The 18,871-nt window shown below is 40.1% G+C and overlaps 1 protein-coding gene across 4 annotated transcripts in view; it reads right to left on the bottom strand.

Annotated features, from left to right (window-relative positions):
- The window catches only part of LOC114565842 (receptor-type tyrosine-protein phosphatase N2), a 298,094-nt gene that overhangs the window by 212,328 nt on the left and 66,895 nt on the right, over positions 1–18,871 (bottom strand). For 3 of the 4 annotated variants that reach the window (XM_028594123.1, XM_028594124.1, XM_028594126.1), the window contains exons 4-9: positions 11,218–11,329; positions 10,294–10,438; positions 6,630–6,993; positions 5,616–5,909; positions 4,962–5,002; positions 2,729–3,102 (exon numbers count right to left, since the gene is read on the bottom strand). In XM_028594123.1, coding sequence (XP_028449924.1) covers positions 2,729–3,102; positions 4,962–5,002; positions 5,616–5,909; positions 6,630–6,993; positions 10,294–10,438; positions 11,218–11,329 — 1,330 coding nt within the window. The remainder of the gene's footprint in view (positions 1–2,728; positions 3,103–4,961; positions 5,003–5,615; positions 5,910–6,629; positions 6,994–10,293; positions 10,439–11,217; positions 11,330–18,871) is intronic. The other variant, XM_028594125.1, reaches the window with a different exon arrangement.

The following is an 18,871-nucleotide window of genomic DNA, read 5'->3' as shown; positions in this document are numbered from 1 at the left end:
GTAATGTTGCTCGCCTTGCCAGCCTCGTGGTGCATTCACTGTAATTGAAAATACCCTTTTCCCATCCAGTGGTTGTTTTCACCATTTTGTGCTACTTTTTTTTTTAGATCAACTTTTTATTGTTTTATATTTTTGAACATACAGAACAGACAAATACAATTGAACAAGGTGCACCTTTTTAAATATATATATCTTTCGGTTCAGGCACCGTTTTAAAAGTATCGTATCATGTTGATAAGAGCATTGAAATGAGAAAAAATAATGGGACAAAAAGATATCAAGGGACATTTAAAATAGATAAAAATGTGCAATTAATTGCGATTAACTATGACATTAATTAAATATTTTAATCGTTTGACAGCACTAACACAAATACATACAGATATGTCTCGCTTTATTAGATAGATAGCCTGCCTATAAATGGCTTCACGCTCTGTCTGCCACTTGTCTGTAGCTGGTTGTGCTTTGCATGGGTGGGATTCTGAAACATCCTTAAATTCAGGAATTTAGTTTGTTTATTCAAAGTCAAAGACAGTCCGAAGTAGTGCAACTTTGCACATTTTTGTGGGTCTGAGGTGTATTTCACATTTTAACTGCCAAAGCTCCGCTGCTTTCTTCGACCCTCTCTGTGTCTGGTCCTCCGCTGAGCTCAGTCAATTCAATTCAATTCAATTTTATTTATAGTATCAAATCATAACATAGGTTATCTCGAGACACTTTACAGATAGAGTAGGTCTAGAGTAGGTCTAGACCACACTCTATAATTTACAAAGCCCCAACAATTCCAACAATTCCAGTAATTCCCTCAAGGTGCCCAGTCAGTGTGCAGTGTGAGAGAGGGAGTGGCCAGCGGCTAGACCGACAAAAGCCAATGTGTGCTTCTTTTATCAATGTATATTTAACAATATCTTTTGCATTTCAGATCAGAACAACAAATCAGAACAACGTCAATCTTAGCACTGCACTTACCCGTGCCCGTAGAAGGACAACTGTCAAGTTTGAAATCCATCGGACTAACGGTTTGAGATATATGCGCATAACACACAGACAGACAGACAGACGTTCCTGCAATTTATAGATAGATGAGGCCCTGAATGGGACCTTGACAACAACATCACAAAGACATTATTCTTCTATAACGCCAGAACAGAAAAATACTTGGCACATCTGTGATGTGAGACAGGTGTGTCGGAGGGGGACGAGTTAAATTACAAAGAAACTCCTGCAAAAATAAATTTAATAGCTGGCAACATTTTGGTACTAGACCATCATCATCAGGCAAAAAATCACAAAATAATTTTGCATGATTATGGTCTAGTACGAAACGACGAGTTTCTTTGCAAACTCTTTTATAACGTAACAGTTATGGCTTGTATTGCTCTGAATGACAAGTAACAGGGTGGCAGAGAAAGGAAAGTAAATGCACAAGGCCTTGAGCCAGAATTACACCTGTTGCAGCTGAAAGACAGAAAAACCACAGCCACCATTTCTAACAGTCTACAATCTCAAACTGAGAAGCAGAGAAATCATTTTGAAATGGCTCTGGCCTTGGTGAGAATAAGAACAAAGGAGAAAGATGGCCAGGCAATGTCCTCTTGTTGCATCCTGGGTAATGACATTGACAACAGGATGAAGGCAGGTTCACCTGTTTTGTGATGTATGAGCAACTCTATTTTTCCTTGATAGCATCGACAAAGAAACATATTTGTATTTACGGGGAAAACACATTTCCGGCCTCCACTTCTATGAGAACAAAATATTGCCTGTTACTGTGGATGTCCCACCTAACACTTATATTTAGTTTTACATTTGGAGGCGACGGTAAGAAAACTACACTGTACTATACTTTTATTACAAAGGGAAGGTTTGTCTCTCGCCCTGAAATCATACCAGACTCAAGATGTCAGCATCCATCCATTGATGTATAGCCACAATGGCTCTAATCTGCTAGAAATGTCACTGAACAAAAATATTTCTTCAGTATGCTCCATGAGTAGTGTAAATAAAAAGAATGTTATTATTTTTACACATTTTTCTATATGTCTGTGGTGAGACTGTTAAACTTAGGGGAAGCCTTAACTGATGTCTTTAGTTAATGTGTTCACAGCATATAGCAAGTAGCACATATGTGTGATTTGAACAGCTGCCCAAACCAGAAACCATTTAGAATGAGACGCCCCAACTCAAGTAATGTTCTGTATCTGTGTCATGGGTTTGTCCACGGCCACGCCTCTTTAAGAGGCTAGCGGCAGGTCCTGAGTGTATTGATTCCAATGGGAGAAGTAAATGTGAACAACGATTAAGACCAATTCTTTGCCCCATAGTCACCAAAGTAAATATTGAATTTTTAAATTCTGACACTAAAATTAAATTTTTCAGACGGACAAATAATTTTTGTTCAATTTGTTCGAGACTTGTTTCTGTCTCAGGAAGAAACTCTCACGAGATCTGGAGACACAGCTAAGCCAACGTCACGTTCGTGAATGCCCTCACAAAACTAATGTTCATAATGCTAAATATGGTTTTTAGCTGTGTAAATATCTAATGTTAGCCAAAGAAAATATTTTTATTTATCTTTTTATCCATCCACACGACATTCACTACATTTTCAAACAAGGCCACGCCCATTTAGGAGACAGGAAGTGTACCGTTTTATACCATTGGCGCAGCGTGTAATGGGCTTTCTTTAGTCAGAGAGAACCTCTGATGTTAAGAGCTTCCTACTCACTCTGTGTCGGTGATGACGTAGCCAAAGACATCATCGTCTGCCTTCGTCCTGCCAGCTTTGACGTCCAGCTGAAGTTCGGGAACGTGCACCGTCTTCTCGTGCGGCTCCTCATACACGAGCAAAGCAGGAGGGGGCGCCACCTCTTTGATCCAGCCCTGCACTTCCGACACCTCCTCCACAGACTGGGTGGCGTCCTTCTTCTGCACCGTCACCCCGGCCCCGCTGGTCCGGCTCTGGACATTTTCCAGGCCCACCTGTTGGCCTATGGGTGTCTCCATAGCAACAACGTCACGATTTCTTGCTGGAGGAGAGGCGTTGAAGGAAGTTTTGTCCAGGTAGGCCAGAAGTTTGGTAAAGAGCTTTCCACCCTCAGGCTGAAAAGAAATATTCAGATTTAGATGGCTTGTGTGAGCCAATCAGAACTACAACTTTAAAATTTTAAAGAGCAGGATTTTCTCACCATGAACAGCATTCCAACCTGAAATTAGGGTTAGAATAAAAAACCCTATACTGAGATCCACTTTGAGCTTTTAAAGCCTCAACACACCTACCCCCACAGCTGTTTTAGAAGAAGAAGACGAAGGCATGTCTTTATCGATCGCCCAAGGGGAAATTCACATTTTCAATCTGTTGGTACAGTTTTTACACACATTACACACAGGCCTGAAATACACACACGTGCTCGGGACCTACACATGCTATAATGAAAAGACATGAGAGTGAGGGGGCTGCCAATGGACAGGCCCCACGAGCAGTTTGGGGTTCTTTGCCTTGCTCAAGGGCACCTTGGCAGTGCACCTACCAGACCGTACTTTGGTCTGGACAGTGACTTGAACCTGCGACCCATCGGTTCCTAACCCAACTCCCTTCGGACTGTGCTGCCGCCACCCCCACTTCTCTTTCTTTTTTTCCCCACACTTGTGCCTTTGATTTGATTGATTAGACCTATTTTAGGACTGTGTGAGCACCTTTAACTTTTGATTGTCATCTTCTTGCAATGCAGTCAAATGCAATTCATGCGTTTGTTTTAGTTTGTCAAACACCTTCAGGTACCTCACAACCGCCTTCTGGCCTGGAGGAGGGCTGATGATTTGCATGTAGCTGGAGAAACCAGGACGGATGCAATCAGATGTGTGATCTGGCCGTATACAGCATATGTGGCTGACGTTAATAAAAGCTTTTTTATCCGGCTACGAGACAGTGAAATGACAAGTGTAAGTTGGTCTTAGGTTTGTCCAAAATCCAATTTGGCACATTGATAATTTGTCAAGTGAAAATATACTATGTGGTCAAAAGTATATGGACAGTGTTGAAATGTACAAAGTGGGATAAACTCCAACATACTTCTTACGCAGTTCTGAATGATTTGATTTAGTCCTCTTTGTTCCAATACAGGGATACTACAATATTGTAGACAATAATGTGTTTCCAGTTTGTGTTTGTCTCTTTCTTGTTTCAACATGACGATGCTCCTGTGCATGAAGCCGGCTCCATAAAGAAATCATTTTCCAAGTTTAGTGTGAAGGAACTTAACTGGCCTGCACAGAGATCTGACCTCAACCCCACCCAACACCTGTGGGAAGCACTGGAGCACCGACTGTGAGCCAGACCTGATCCCCCAGCACCAGTGTTTGACCTCACTAATGCTCTTGTTGCTGAATGGGAGCAAATCCCTGCAGCCAGGTTCAACATCTGCTGGAAAGACTGAAACCATATCAGTGTAACTGCACCATCATGATTATTCCCTCTCTCTATTCTCTCTATTATTCTCTTGTCTGTTTCATTCTTGTTTCATTCTATATCTAGATCATTTATGTTCCACTTTATTTTACTCTTTTAAATCCTAAATTTGTCTTTTAATATTGCCTTGTGTTTCTTTCTTTATGCCTTTCATGTGTTATATAAAGCACTTTGAGTTGTCCTTGTCGTTGCTTCAGAATGTCTAGTGTTCATGATGTTTTAAATGTGCTACATATTCTGGGATTCATGTATCTTAAACTAGCAGTAATATTAGTAGTAGTGGTATTAGTATAACCTTTCAAAAAGTATAAATTAAAAATAAGTAATATTTGTGGTAAACTGCAAAACAGAACTTCCAAATTTTTTTAAAATTTATTTTGAAAACTGCATGCTTCATTTTCTTCCTAATGCAGAATGTTGCATAACTGCTTATAATGTTAGCCTCCCCTTTGACATTTAAGTGGGGTTTTCTTACCACAGACTGAATGCTTACCTTGTCCTTCACAATATGCTCCTCTGTATCTGTGCGGCGCTCTGTTGGGAGAAAGACAGTAAATGTAACACACATTTCTATGTTTGTCAAGGAGAAGAATAGTAAAATAAAAAAAATAAAATGTGATGTTAACAATCCACACAGCGTTAGGCTTCATGAAAATGTGCACAAGAGCTAAAAGCCGGCTTTCCAAATTTCAAGGACTTCGCAAATTCATTCTATTTTATATTTGACTGATATGAATTTGCTCCTGTGGTTATTTCGTTTTTCACAGGTTTATTTTCGTAACCAAACACTGAGAAAGCATCAGATAATCTGCATACATATATTTGCAGGTTTCTAAACCTAGGTCATCTAATCATAATCATAATAGTTTTCAGTCATTTTAAAGCTATTTGTTGTGCACTTTTAACTGTAGTGGACACATTTTCACTCTGAGTGGTCTCAGTGGACACTGAACCATTAAAACTGGATGTGTTGGCTGCCTATTTACTTTCACATTGATTTTAATGTTGCACTCTTGCTGCAAGCTATTTAAGAGCTCCTTTGTGTCTTTAATCCTACCTACATAATTATGTACAATAGATTTGCTTGGCAGGTTTTGCTCAATACTTTGATAGAGTAAAAACAAAAAATGTATCATTACGAAATTACCTTGAAGTGCTGCCGAGACTATGGGAGTGCTCTCATGTGGTTTTAGTGTTGGAGTGTTCTCGAGCAACTTCTCCTCTTCCTCATCCCTGGCAGCCACCTCTTCTTCTTCCTCCCTCAGGTCTCTCGGTTCAGGTCTGGCATGGATCAGGCCCCTGTTAAGTCCCTGGTCCTGGTTGACCACCTGTAGAGCATCAGCTATTAGGCTGGACAGTTGGCCCAAATCTTGCACTGTCAGGCCATCCACATCCACGTGGTGCCTGCCAACGCTCTTCAAAACGTTCTTGATGAAGCTCTCTGGAGGAGACACAGAGGTAAGAGAACAGAAAATAACAGCAGTTGTTGTTTGTTAAAATGCAATGTTTACTTTAGATTGAAACTTTGTTCCAAAAAAATCAGTTACTGCAGCTTTAAATGCTCAGAAAATTTAAAATGTTAGCATCTATAGGCTCAAGAACAGCTCTTAGTTGGACCTTGTGGGAAAATGAGTGTCCTTATGCAGAAGAGATGTTGCTCCACTTTAAACATGGGCGGGTGGCTTACAAAGTATTTTGTTTCATATATTTTCCTTTCTGTTCTCCACAATGCTTGCATTTTTACAATCAAATAAAACATGACATACATCCCACAGACAGTTATTATCACATAAATTCCTAAAACCTTTTGTTTCTTTTCATAGCTTTGTATTGTATTGTTATTCACTGGACATACCTCTTATTTTCAAAAAGTATATACTTAAAGTCCCCTTTAAACTCAAACTATAAGTCACATAATGACATACTCTGGAGCTCATATATAACATATAATGATATCATAGTGACCGAGTCAAGGTCATAAACTATAGCTAAAAAAATACCACAGCTGATTCAAAAGCATTGATATATTAAACAGCTAAGTGTTTGTATGTGCAAATGAAATACATGTCCTGCCTGAACTGCAGCAAAGCTCTACGTCTCAGTATAAGCATCATTATTTTCTGATGCTAAAATTCATCATAGTGCACTTTAAAACACGTACCATCCACAGATGTCAGAGGGTCTTTGACTGAAGCCGCCTGCGTTCTTCCCAACTTTAGAAGCCTGGATTTTGAGGTGTCTTTTTTGAGTCCAGAGTTTTCTATTACGTTGGCGTAGAAGGGCCTCTGGCGGGATGAGGGAGCCTCCTGCTCCTCGGGGCTCACCCCGCCACCGTACAGGGACAGATGCCTAGAGAGATACTGCCTCAGGGCGCCCAGGAGAAGGTCACCCTCAGCCTGCTTGGTGAGCTGGTCGGCTGGGGGTCTCTGCTTCTGCAGAGGGAAGAGAGATGAAAGAGGGGAAAAGCTGGAGGGAGATGACTTCTGAGCCTTGGAGCGATAGGAGTCCGTAGGGAAACGGTCACCCTGCAAGAAACAAGAAAAGCATGTGTAATCACATAGAGTTCATTTAGAAAAACACTGTGTAGCCATTAGGAACCCAAACAGTAAACATTACTGTATGGTAATTGGGGGCCAAGCAGCAAAGCTGCAAGACCCCATAGGGATTCTACTTATTACACATCTTTCCCATGCCGTGGGAGTCTATGGCAGCCCATAGAACCATACAGTAAAAAGTTGTGAAATTTGGCACTTTGATTTGGGACAGTCCCATAAGTCATTTCACCAAGTTTTAGGTCTGCACCACAGGGAGTCTAGTGCCACCAATGGGTCAAAGTTGGCGTTGCATCCATACGATTAACTTTTGAACTGTATGCCCGATTTTGAACATCGAGATATAGTTGGAATCCTTGGATGACGCTGAACTCAACGCACCCCATGATGTCAATATCCGCCATGTTGGACCTTTCGCCATATTGGATTTGATCAACAACACTAAAAAGTTTTCACAGGTCACAAAATTGGTCCGATTTTCACAAAACTTGGCACAGATGATCTTCAGACCATGCCTCACACAAGTTATTCCATTGCGTATTGATATTCAAAAGTCTTTGCCCGTCACAGCCAATCGAAATTGCCGCCGAAGCCGCAAAACAGGAAGTGAACTCATATCTCAGCAAGTATTTCACGTATCAACACCAATCTTAGTACATAGGTACATGGCCCAATCAGGAAGAGGCTCAATACATTTGCTGACCTTAGACCCATAGGGGGTGTTGTAATTAGCAAAATGACGTTTTGGCCTATAAAACTATTTGGCTATAAAACGTTTAATGTGTTTGGAATTCAAACTTACTAGTGGGGTCTGTTAATACTGTGGGAGGTCCTGAGGCCAACATGTACCAATTTGTGACATCAACATTATGAATCCGGCCATATTAGATTTCATCAAAAACACAAAAGTTTTCACAGGTCACAAAATTTCTCCAATTTTCATGAAACTTGGTACAGATGATCTTCAGACCAAGCCGCACAAACATTATTCCATTGCATATTGATATTCAAAAGCGTTTTTGTCCATCACAGCCAATCAAAATCCACGGCGAAGCCGCTAAACAGGAAGTGAACTCATCTCGGGGAGGCTTTCACGTATCAAGACCAATCTCAACACTTGGACTCATGACCCAATTAGGAGAAGGCTCAAGAAATCTGGTGACTTTTGACCACTACGGGGGCGCTATAATCACAGGAAGTAGGCTCATATCTCAGCAACGCTTTCAAGTATCGAAACCAAACTTGATACGTGGACTTGGGACCCCATCCTGAGCACAATACATTTGTGATCTGATGCCTGGTTGGCATTAATGATGGCCAAGGGGCTTGCTCTCTCTCCCTAGATTTCATGTTCATGGATGTGTGTGTGTGTGTGTGTGTGTGTGTGTGTGTGTGTGTGTGTGTGTGTGTGTGTGTGTCAGAATTGTACTTTTGGGAAAAGGGAAATTTTGGGACTAAGACAAATGTCCATCTAACACTGAAACATTGTCTGGAAATAATGACCAGAGATATGGTTGTTCATTCATTTGGATGAAAAAAAGCAGCTTTGGTTTACTCTGCACATCATCATGTTGTGTTTGTGCTTCATTTCTAAAGGACTGTCAACCTAAGGCAGTCAGTCCTAACCACATACACTATTTCATATATTACAGGATGTGAGCATAGCTTATTCAGGTAGATTCTAAAGAATATAAGGCTTATTATCAATTGAATATATTAAAAAGATATGGCAATGTATTACTTAATTTCTTGAATCTTTTATTCTTTAAAAAATACCACATGGTAAGTTTAATTTGCATAGTGTAATTTATGAATTAAAATTAAAATAAAAGAATCAAAGACAAATTCACTCAAGAGGCACTGTTATATCTGGAAGATGTCCAAAATCGCTTCACATAAATGAAATCATCCACTCAATTCAGTGAGCAGAGCAATGCAGGAGCCACATTTTGCTATAATATTAAAGAATTGTATCCAACATCTGAACAATGTTTTGAAAATCAAGTTATAAATTCATTTATCCAATCTTATTAACAGATCCATCAGCAATAACAAAAGCAAACTGTCACTACTGTCACATCAACACCCACCTGGGAGCACAGAAATGGCACAAACCTGACTAACGGCAAAATTATCATAACAATACCAACATTATCGGTAAAGTTCCACAGTTGTCATATTTCTTGTGATGCATGATTTGTATGTGCGAGTCCGCACATACATTTGTCACTGTCGGTATCTTTATTCAACTATGTCACACAGTTGGTGCATTTTATTTCACTCATGGCCTCCGGGACCCCCTCAGTCTTCCGCCTCCTTTTCCTTTCCACCAAACATGTGAACCTCGATAGAAAAAGGCTTCGAGCGACGCCTGTAGGCTCCATGCCATCGTGCTCTGTGGGTCTTTTGGTACAATCCCCCAGCAGGAGAAAGGCCTCCACCATTCAGCCGATGAGCACAGTGGAGGATCCAGTCATGTGGAGAGTTATTAATTAGAGCAGTGAACTCCTGAACTCTCTGCTGGTATTATTTCGGTCCTAACGCTCATGCTGCGAGAAGCCATCAGTAAGGATGGAGAAGCGAGAGCGGAGTGACAACGAAGGATGACACCGGACTCCCCCTTGAGAAGGTGTGTGTGAGTTTTATATCACTGGGTGAGTGTGTGTAAGTGTGTACTGCATTTGTATGTCTTCTTTTTTTTTAAATGGAGGCAGGTGGCTGTGACCAGGGGATGGGGCTCCATGCAGATGTAAAAGCAAATGTCCCACCTGCCCTTCCCCCTTTCAAATGTGAAACAGGGAGCAACAGGTGCTGGACTGTGAGGTCTTGCAGTACTAATTTATTACACAGAACCCTAACTGGCAGTTTAAGGTGCAGGATCGTCTTTGAACCATCGCTACAGCCGTTTCCCACACTGCAGTGCAAACCCTGTGCGTTTAGCCAGCCTATCCATGTGATGTATGAAAAGGTGAAACCAAAATATATATCCAAAAGAATAAACAATATAGGCTATGATACAGACTTTATTGGCCACTTTTGTCTTGTAGTTCAATTCCATGTTTAGAACACAATTTTTGTGAGTCCTAGATATTAGTCGTATTACTGTTTATATGTCTAGACTCAGAACTACAGCTGGATTATTAGGCTTGCAGAGAGACTATTTTGATAAGTTATTAAAAAAGGTCTTGTAATGTTATTGTAATTAAGTTCAATATTTTTGTGTGAAATATGTGTTTCTGTGTAAAGAATATGGAGCATCCAGGAATCCCTCACCTTGCCCAGGGTGCTCAGACTAGAGGCAGATGGCGTCTTGGGAAGGAGGCCGAGACGTTGTAGGTACGTCTGCAGATTTCTACTGAGCTCCACCTCCACCGGCTTCACCCTCTGGTCTACTGGGTCCATCGCTCCAGCTACCGGCCTTTGGGAGAAAACAAGTTTCATTACTTAATTACAGTAAATACACTGCTTAAGACGGAATCACTGTGACGTCGCGCTAAAACAAAACAGGCCGTTTATTTGAAATGCAGCGATATGTGAAATCTGTAAACATGTAAAGATATATAGGTAAACACGGACATTTGGCCTATCTGTGGTCTCTGCTGTGCTCATTGTCTGTTCTGTGTAGCTTTGCTAGTTTCTTTGATAAACCAGATCTAGCGTTAGGAACAGCAACATATCACTGCCGGTTGGACTGACTGCTAGTTTGGGTGCTGTCATTTTCTTTAGTCTGCGGTCCAACAGGTTCATTAGCTCTCCAAGCTAACATTAGTCAAAGTTTTGACATGTGAAAGAATCGAACATGCATTTTAGATGGAGGAGATGAGAGTAGAGCCAGTTGTTTGCTCAGCGCTGTTAAATTGTATGTACGGGACGCAAGAGTTTTTTGTAGTTATTGTAAACATACACTGTTTCCACTACATCTTGTTTGTCTTTGATGCCACTGGTCAGCAGGTCACTGATTGTTACCATGGAAACATGGCTCTTAAATCTGAGTTAGATTTGTGGTAGTGTGGTTAACTTTTGAAGTTTAAAATAAGTCAGTCTTTAGTTTGTCTAGTCTGAATTAGACTAATCTAAGAGCCAAATCAGACACCAGTCTAAAATATCTTTGTGAAACCGTTTTTGGACCTTTGTGGAACCGCAGGACATGGCCACAGATCCCAATAGCACAGAGCTACTGATGGGTGAGCATCTGACCTGCTGTCGGTGTTGTAGACCGCTCCATTCTGTGGCCTGTAGGGAACCCTCCTCAGCTTGGATAACTCATTGGACAGAACCTGCTGAGTGGTGTCATCTTTCCAGGTTAAACCTACAGACAGAAACACAGAGAACCTGTAATATCACATCATAGAGGACCTGTCTGTCTCAGACGGAAAAGCGTTTTTTACGCATGACAAAATCCAGCTGAAATGGGCAATGAAAAGAAATTGCTGAGCACGCTGTAATTTCCTCATTAGGTCAATCATTAGCGGAGGAGACGAGGCAACAGCAGTGTGTCCTCAGAGACTGGTGAGTGACTGGCTTTTTCAGTGACTAAGCAAAAAACATTTTTCAGTCCTCCTCCTGCGACAATATGAGCGCTTACCTGAAACCATAGTGTAGCCCTGGTGTAAATAAAACCAGCTAGTTTCTACATAAAGTATGTGTAGGAAACAAAAATGTTAGTAATGCAATTTAACTGAAAAGTACTTTAGTTTAAAAGAGAAATAGTAAGACGTTAAAAGTTAGAAGTTAATATACACGTTCTAAATGCTTTTGAAGCTTAACAGTGGTGTAAACTGAATAATATTTACACGTATTGTGCCTTTATTTTGAAGTGTATTTTATTGATAAATCAGTTTTGTTGTCAGTTAATGTCGTGTGTGGTGAATGGTTGAAAGTGAGGAAGTGAATGAGTGAGGGAAGTTTTTTTTTTGGAAGAACACGAGAACGAAGCAGACACTAGGGGGAGAACGGAGAGAGAATAGCAAATTGAGAGGAGTGGCGAGGCCGGTATATATATATATATATATATATATTTTTTTTTTTTTGTTATTCAATTTAACTGCTGAATATTATTTGTCCAGTAACATATAATACAGTTTTTTTTTTGTTAAAGAGTTGTCTGGGGTCAGTTATTTTAATACAGTACAATAGGCTGCATGGGTAACAGTAGTGTGGTGTATATACTAACCCGAAATAGGTAAACCTTCATGGTAGCTACCTTAAGGAAACAAACCAAAAACACCTCATCATTCCAGTCTAAAGTCAATTATTGCAGCTTTGGCATTATATGGGGGTTGGGGTGTTACAATAGTTTACATCACAATGAGCCCTCTCTGGTATAAATTTACACCATCACTGGAATTCAGCAGCTACTGTCAGCTGATAGTTCATATTAAATGTTCCATTGGTTGCATGTGTGCATCAATTCAGTCCCTCCAGAAAAACGTGATAATGCGATCACATAATTCAGTGCATAATCAGCCAAAGTCCGCATATTTATGCGCGGGCCGCATTTTTTCAAATACGCCGCACTTTCGGCATAAAAAAAAAAATGTGCCGCATAATCAAGGATTTTTGCCCGCAACAATCACAAATTTCATTTTCATTTCAATTTCATCATTTTTCTGGAAGAACTGTCAATTGTCCTTATTTGATATAATTTATCATATTCTGTATCACTGACAAAAACTGATGAGCAGTTTGGGCATTTGTGTCTTTTCTCTTTTTATTATCTACTTGTCAAACTGTCTCAGCACCAATGGCCAGTGTGGATTAACTGGCAAATAAAGAGCATCAGCATTAGTGACGAAGCAAAAAAGAGAACAATCTTTTCTGAATTTCAGCAAGTGTACAAAGGACAAGTTTGATGAGCTGCTTGGGCATTCACGTCTGTTTCGTATGCTTAACATGCATCCAAACACAGCTTTTTGGCATCTGAACAGAGGAGCAGGCGCCAGCACCAGATGGGGTAGCGGAACGAAATGTTACCGGAAATATGGCTGTGCCGCGCAAAGAACCTAATGAACCGAGGCATTTGGCAGGTGAGCGATGACGTTCCTGAAAGATTTGAGTAATACAGACTGGAGCTCCAGATGTGTTGCCACAAGAAGTGGGTCCGGCACAGAGGACACAATCTTAAAATGAAAACCAGCACCGTCAGCTGTAAAGCCAGTATGTCAAGTTCTCAGGAGTAAGGACATTCCTCCATCATAAATAGTTGCTGTTGCACCAGTAGCTTTAAAATCAAGTTAAAAACGATGCTTAAAGCTACAAACTCTAACCACGGATTCTATCATCTAACAGAAATAAAGGGGCTAAAGTATAGGGGCGTGACTAAAGTATAGGGGCGTGGCTAAAGTATAGGGGCGTGGCTAAAGTATAGGAGCATGTCTAAAGTATAGGAGCGTGGCTAAAGTATAGGAGCGTGGCTAAAGTATAGGGGCGTGGCTAAAGTATAGGGGCGTGGCTAAAGTATAGGAGTGTGGCTAAAGTATAGGGGCGTGGCTAAATTGCATGGCCGTGGCTAAAGTACAGGGCGCGGTACAAGACCCGCATTTTGTTGCTCAAGTGTAGACCACACATTGTATATTTCATGTAAATTATACATTATACATTATACACAGTATTATTATGTTATATTATCGATTATGTTATGTTGTAATATAAGGCTGACTTCCTGTTGCCAGCAGGTTGCGCTATGACTAGCCCTCTGGGCTCCGACCCACACACAGACGTGCATGAGCACCGCCGTGTCGCTGCTTTAGAGCAAAGTGGAGAAAATATTAGCATACCGCATGTTTAAATTAAACATGACTACTGTTAGCAATGTGACAAAGGCATGCATTGAGGTCAAAGCCAACCAGTTGGGAGCCGGGGTTAAACAGACCTGTTGAAAACAGCAAAGCTAACGTTATGTTAGTCACTGATCCATCAGAACGAGAGCCCAGTTCTGATCAGTTCTCATTCCTTTGAAATCACAAAGGTTTCTGCAGCGTTGAAATGCCCACCAACGTTTATAAGGCTCTTCCTCCTTTCCGGGTCATGCAACTTATTTTTTAATTTGTATTAAGAAATAAAGAGATATTAGATTCAGCTGATAATTCTGCATAATAAAAAGCATAACATGCCCCAAGAACTAATAAAATAAGTTAAGAAATGGTTAATATCTTTTCCCATCCAACTCAAATCTCTTCAGCCTCCACTGCACAATGTCAGTGTCAGTCTCTATTAGTGTTGGGGTTTGATAGAATTCTCCTGAGTCTTCTTGAACAAGACACTACCACTGCCGACATTACTGTTGATGGTCCGCGAACAATAACACATTGTCTGACACAACTGCATCCACCCTTCTGAGCTAATTTAGTCAGCTCCACTCATTACAGAACATTTCAGATGAATTACGACCTCAACTGCCACAAAATCAGGCACAAGCCTCTCTAACAGCTTCACAGTGTGTTAGGCCAGCTTTCGCCACCCAACAGCCATAAAACTGAGTCTTTAATGGCAGCCGGTGGCTGAGAAAACGGGCGTTAGCGGCGGGTGAACAGACGGCATCTGACACAACAGGTTAGTAAATGTTGGAGCGTCTGCCAGGATATGACTCTACACTTCTAACAGACTAAACCAAACACAGAAATGCGGTCAGGAGGTTTGAAACCAGTTGAGGTAAAAGGGCAGAGTGAGATGCTTCCACTTCTGAATAGCTGACTAAATGCAGTGCAAAAGGGGCAAAGACGCAGGATGTTTGATTTGATTTGATTTATTTAATTGTAAGAGAGTGCCTTACACATGATAAAAGGACATCAAATACAATCGAAGATAAAAACACAATAAAGTCCAAGACTTATTTCCATTGTGGTCCTAAACGCACATCAGGACAAGACAAGATACTTAATGACATAACATAAAAACATTTTTCTTAAATAAATAAAAATAGTAACTTGCCCTTTAATCTATTCCGCAACCCTCTCTAGTAACCAGACCTTGATGCTCTTTAGAAAGAGTTAAGGCTGGAAATGACTTTAATAAGACGATCTAACTTGCTCCATTGAACTGCCCCCATATAGGCAAAGATTCCTTTCCCTAACACTGTCTTAAATTTATAAGGACACAGGTCAGATATGCTGCCACGAATATTAATATTGTGTGTGTCCTTTACCTTAGTTGTAAGACACAACAAAAAAATTGGGACACTACAAAACAATATTTTCTGAATCATGGTCAGTCTTAACATAGTAACATGAGACTCCACAGGGAGCCAGTTGAGCTCAACAAATTGTGACCTACCTATGTGAGACCTATGGCCCAAATTACTCTTATTAATTTTGTGCTGTTTGCAGCCTTCCTTTGAGTCTATTTGTTAGGCCTTCAAACCAGGAGGTACATGCATATTCAACGTGATTTTAAATTAAGGCATTAGCTAAGATGATCATTGTTGACCGTTCTAAAAATTTAGAATTTCTGGCTAAAAACTTTGTGAGCCCCGTGACTTACTCAAAACCTTATTGGCCATATTCCTGCCATCCAAGTTGTTTTCTAGGATGCAACCCAGGTATTGTACTGACATTTTTGCACTGACCACAACATTATTCAAAATTACCCTAAATTCTGAGCATCTGTTCAATCTGTATTTTGAACCGAACAAGATGGCCTCCGTCTTACGAAAATGTAGTGACAGCATATTGTCAATCAGCCAGTTGTTTACAGAAGATAGCTCTGAGCTCAGGGTACTCTCTAGTGTGGATTGTTGTTTATGAGACATTAAAAGTACAGAGTCCATTATCCAGGGCTTGACATTAACATTTTGAGGCACTTGTCCTTCGGACAAGTACATTTACGTTTCACTTGTCCATGAACAAAAGTCACTTGTCCGGGTAAAGATTAATCATTTTATAATTTTTTTTTGTGTTTTGCTAATGCAGAATTTGAAGAAACCATTGAAAGCATCCAAACACTATCAACATTAATACAATTCAGTTTAAACAGTAGAAACAAATGTGTCCCAAGAATAGATTTCCCCTTCAACAAGAAAAAAGGATCTCCAGACTCCATAATACAAAGTTATACTTTGCACGCTGGTGTGCAGAAGTTAATATATTGAGATTCTAAGTGAATATTTTAAGGTTTCTCATTACTTTCAGATTCCTAGCCAATATTCTAAGTTACTATGTCAATATATTGAGATATTTTGAGATATTGAGTCATTGTAAGTCAATATTTTGAATGTTCTCATTGCTTTGAGATTCCTAGTCAATATTCTGAGTTTCTAAGTCAATATATTGAGATACCGAACCATATGTTGAGTTACTAAGTCAATATATTGAGATTAAGTCAATATTTTATAGTTTCTCATTACTTTGATATTCTTTGTTTATATTCTGAGATACTGAGTCAATATATTGAGATACTAATTCAATATTTTGACCAGAGGTAGTGGTGACTTGAACTTATACTGTATCTAAAATAATTTTGTAGACATAACAATGGATTTTGCCACTAAATGTTTGTGTCAACGTGTTTTTTTTTTCTTTCTACAATTTCACTTACAAAGGGATCCTTTAAAAAGGTGTAGCTACTTTACAGTTGATTATTACCTTAATTAGCTTGCTGGTTCCGCGGTGCTTTCATGCTGAATCGCTTACAGAGAATGAGCTGAACAGTGGGCTGGGTCTAACGTCAGCGGTCCGCTCTCCCGCTGCTGCTGGGTCTAACGTTAGTTAATGTATTTGTTTCAAATCGGTAAAGTAAAATCTGTAACATAAACGGAATGAGTGGCACATAATAACGTATATAATGCTTCATCCACACAAAGCACATTGCTATCGCCACGAGTGACTTCTGTTTTCAGCTTGTTTTCTGTGACCGATGTGGCGAGGAGGTAACGTTAAGGTGGAGTTAGCAAGCTAACACCGGCTAGCTCGCCGTGCTTTTATGCTGCTTCGTTTTCGGAGAATGCGCTGAACAGCGGGCTGGGTCTAACGTTAGCGGCCCGCCGACCCGCTGCCCGGGATTGTGGGGTAAAATATGTATTTGTTTCAATGCTGTAACATTGACGAAATGAGTGGCATTTTGATTTGTTTGAGTTTTAACTTTTTAACTCCATTATCTACTTCCCTGCATATGGTGTCGGTTAAATACAATAGGCATTATTCAGTGGAATGTGACTTCCTAAATCTGGATTGGAATTTAAACATTAAGTTGTTTTTATTCATGTATTCATTAAATTGCTCATTAAACAACTTTTCAAAAAATGTTGAGACTGTGCACAAAATAGATACTGGTCTGTAGTTACCAGGATCATGGCTGTTTCCCTTTTTAAAAATGGGAAATACCTTGGCCCTCTTGAGGTCATTTGGAAAAACACCCAATTCAACAGACAGGTTAAAAATATGGGAGATGCAAGGGGCTATTTGGGCAGCAGCATCACGTAAAAACCGAGGGGATATTCCATCTAGCCCAGGGCACTTAGAGCAGTCTAGCTGTAAGAGCTTTTTTTCCATCTCCCTACCTCAACATTCCGTAAGGAAAATGAATTGGGCAGTGCTCCAAGTTTATTATAGAAAGATTTCACCCTATCTATGTTAAATAACCCAGAGGAAGGATGAAGATTTGAAACCAGCTTTTCTGCTATAACTAGTAAAATAAATATTAAAATGTTTAGCAACCTCTTTCTTATTAAAATGAAGGGAGCCCTTAATTTTTAGTCCTGTGTTTCCTGGATTCTTGGCATTTGTCTTAGCGGCCCCCAATTCTTTTAAGGTCTTCCGCAACTTTTTTGGGTTATCCTTATTATTTAATATATCATTCTTATAGTGAGTTGATTTTGCATCTCTAATAAGATCCTGAGTATTATTTATTGCTTGCTTATATAAAATAAAATCATCATGATTTTTTGTTCTGTGAAAAGTTTTAAGTGCTTTTTCCCTGGTTTTAATAGCATCATGTATAACTTTGTCAAACCATGCACTAGAACGCTGTTTAACTCTAATCTGTCTGAGAGGGGTCACCTTATTGATGATTTTTTTTAAATTGTCTTTATACTGTGACCATGATATGTTAACACATGAACAATTTACCACAGGGGACCAAACCACATCATCAACCAGCATCTTGAAAGTTTCCTGGGAGTAATGTTTAAATGATCTGGATAGTACAGTCTCGTGAGAGCAAAAGGTTTTTTTACCAGATTTTCTTGTGCAAAAAATTATATTATGATGACTTATGCCATAAGTAATAGTACCACTTTGAGATGTTGTCAGGGCTGAAGCTGGAACTTTTATCCAGAAGGACCAACAGCAAATGAGCTTCAGTTCCTAGATGGACAAAAATGCAAGCAGACACCAGTGAGGAAGTCTAAAGTCAAGCGTTCATGTCTTGACAAAAAAGTCAGAATTCTGAAAAAAAGGTCAGAATTCTGACTTTATTCTCAGAGTTTTGACTTTAAACACCGAACTCAAATACATTTTTCACATGTGGCCCTAATCCTCTTCCATACATATACACTAATGAAACAATCTCATATACACTACTGAAGCACTATGAGAACCTTTCAATAGTGTGTGAGAGAATTTCACTAGAGTGTGTGAGAGCATTCCACTTGTAGAGTATGTGTGTAAGGTAATTGTGAATAATGTCCCAGATGGCCCCCAATAACAGTTGGACTTCGTCGGCACTAGTTCTTGGCTGTCGGCTGGGTGTGTCAGGACCTTGAGAGACAGCTCATTGTGTACTTGCCCTGATGAAGGCCTTAATGTCCCAACCCCCAACTGCTCGGGTCGTCTTTAATGGGCAGCCCCCTCACTCTGACATCTCTCAATTTAGTGCATGTATAACAGGGTTCGACATAAGCAATGGCACGATGGACCGG

The sequence above is a fragment of the Perca flavescens genome, chromosome 12, assembly GCF_004354835.1.
Source record: "Perca flavescens isolate YP-PL-M2 chromosome 12, PFLA_1.0, whole genome shotgun sequence".
Taxonomy (NCBI): domain Eukaryota; kingdom Metazoa; phylum Chordata; class Actinopteri; order Perciformes; family Percidae; genus Perca; species Perca flavescens.
The sequence above is the reverse complement of the archived record's forward strand: the minus strand, read 5'-3'. Positions and strand labels throughout refer to the sequence as shown.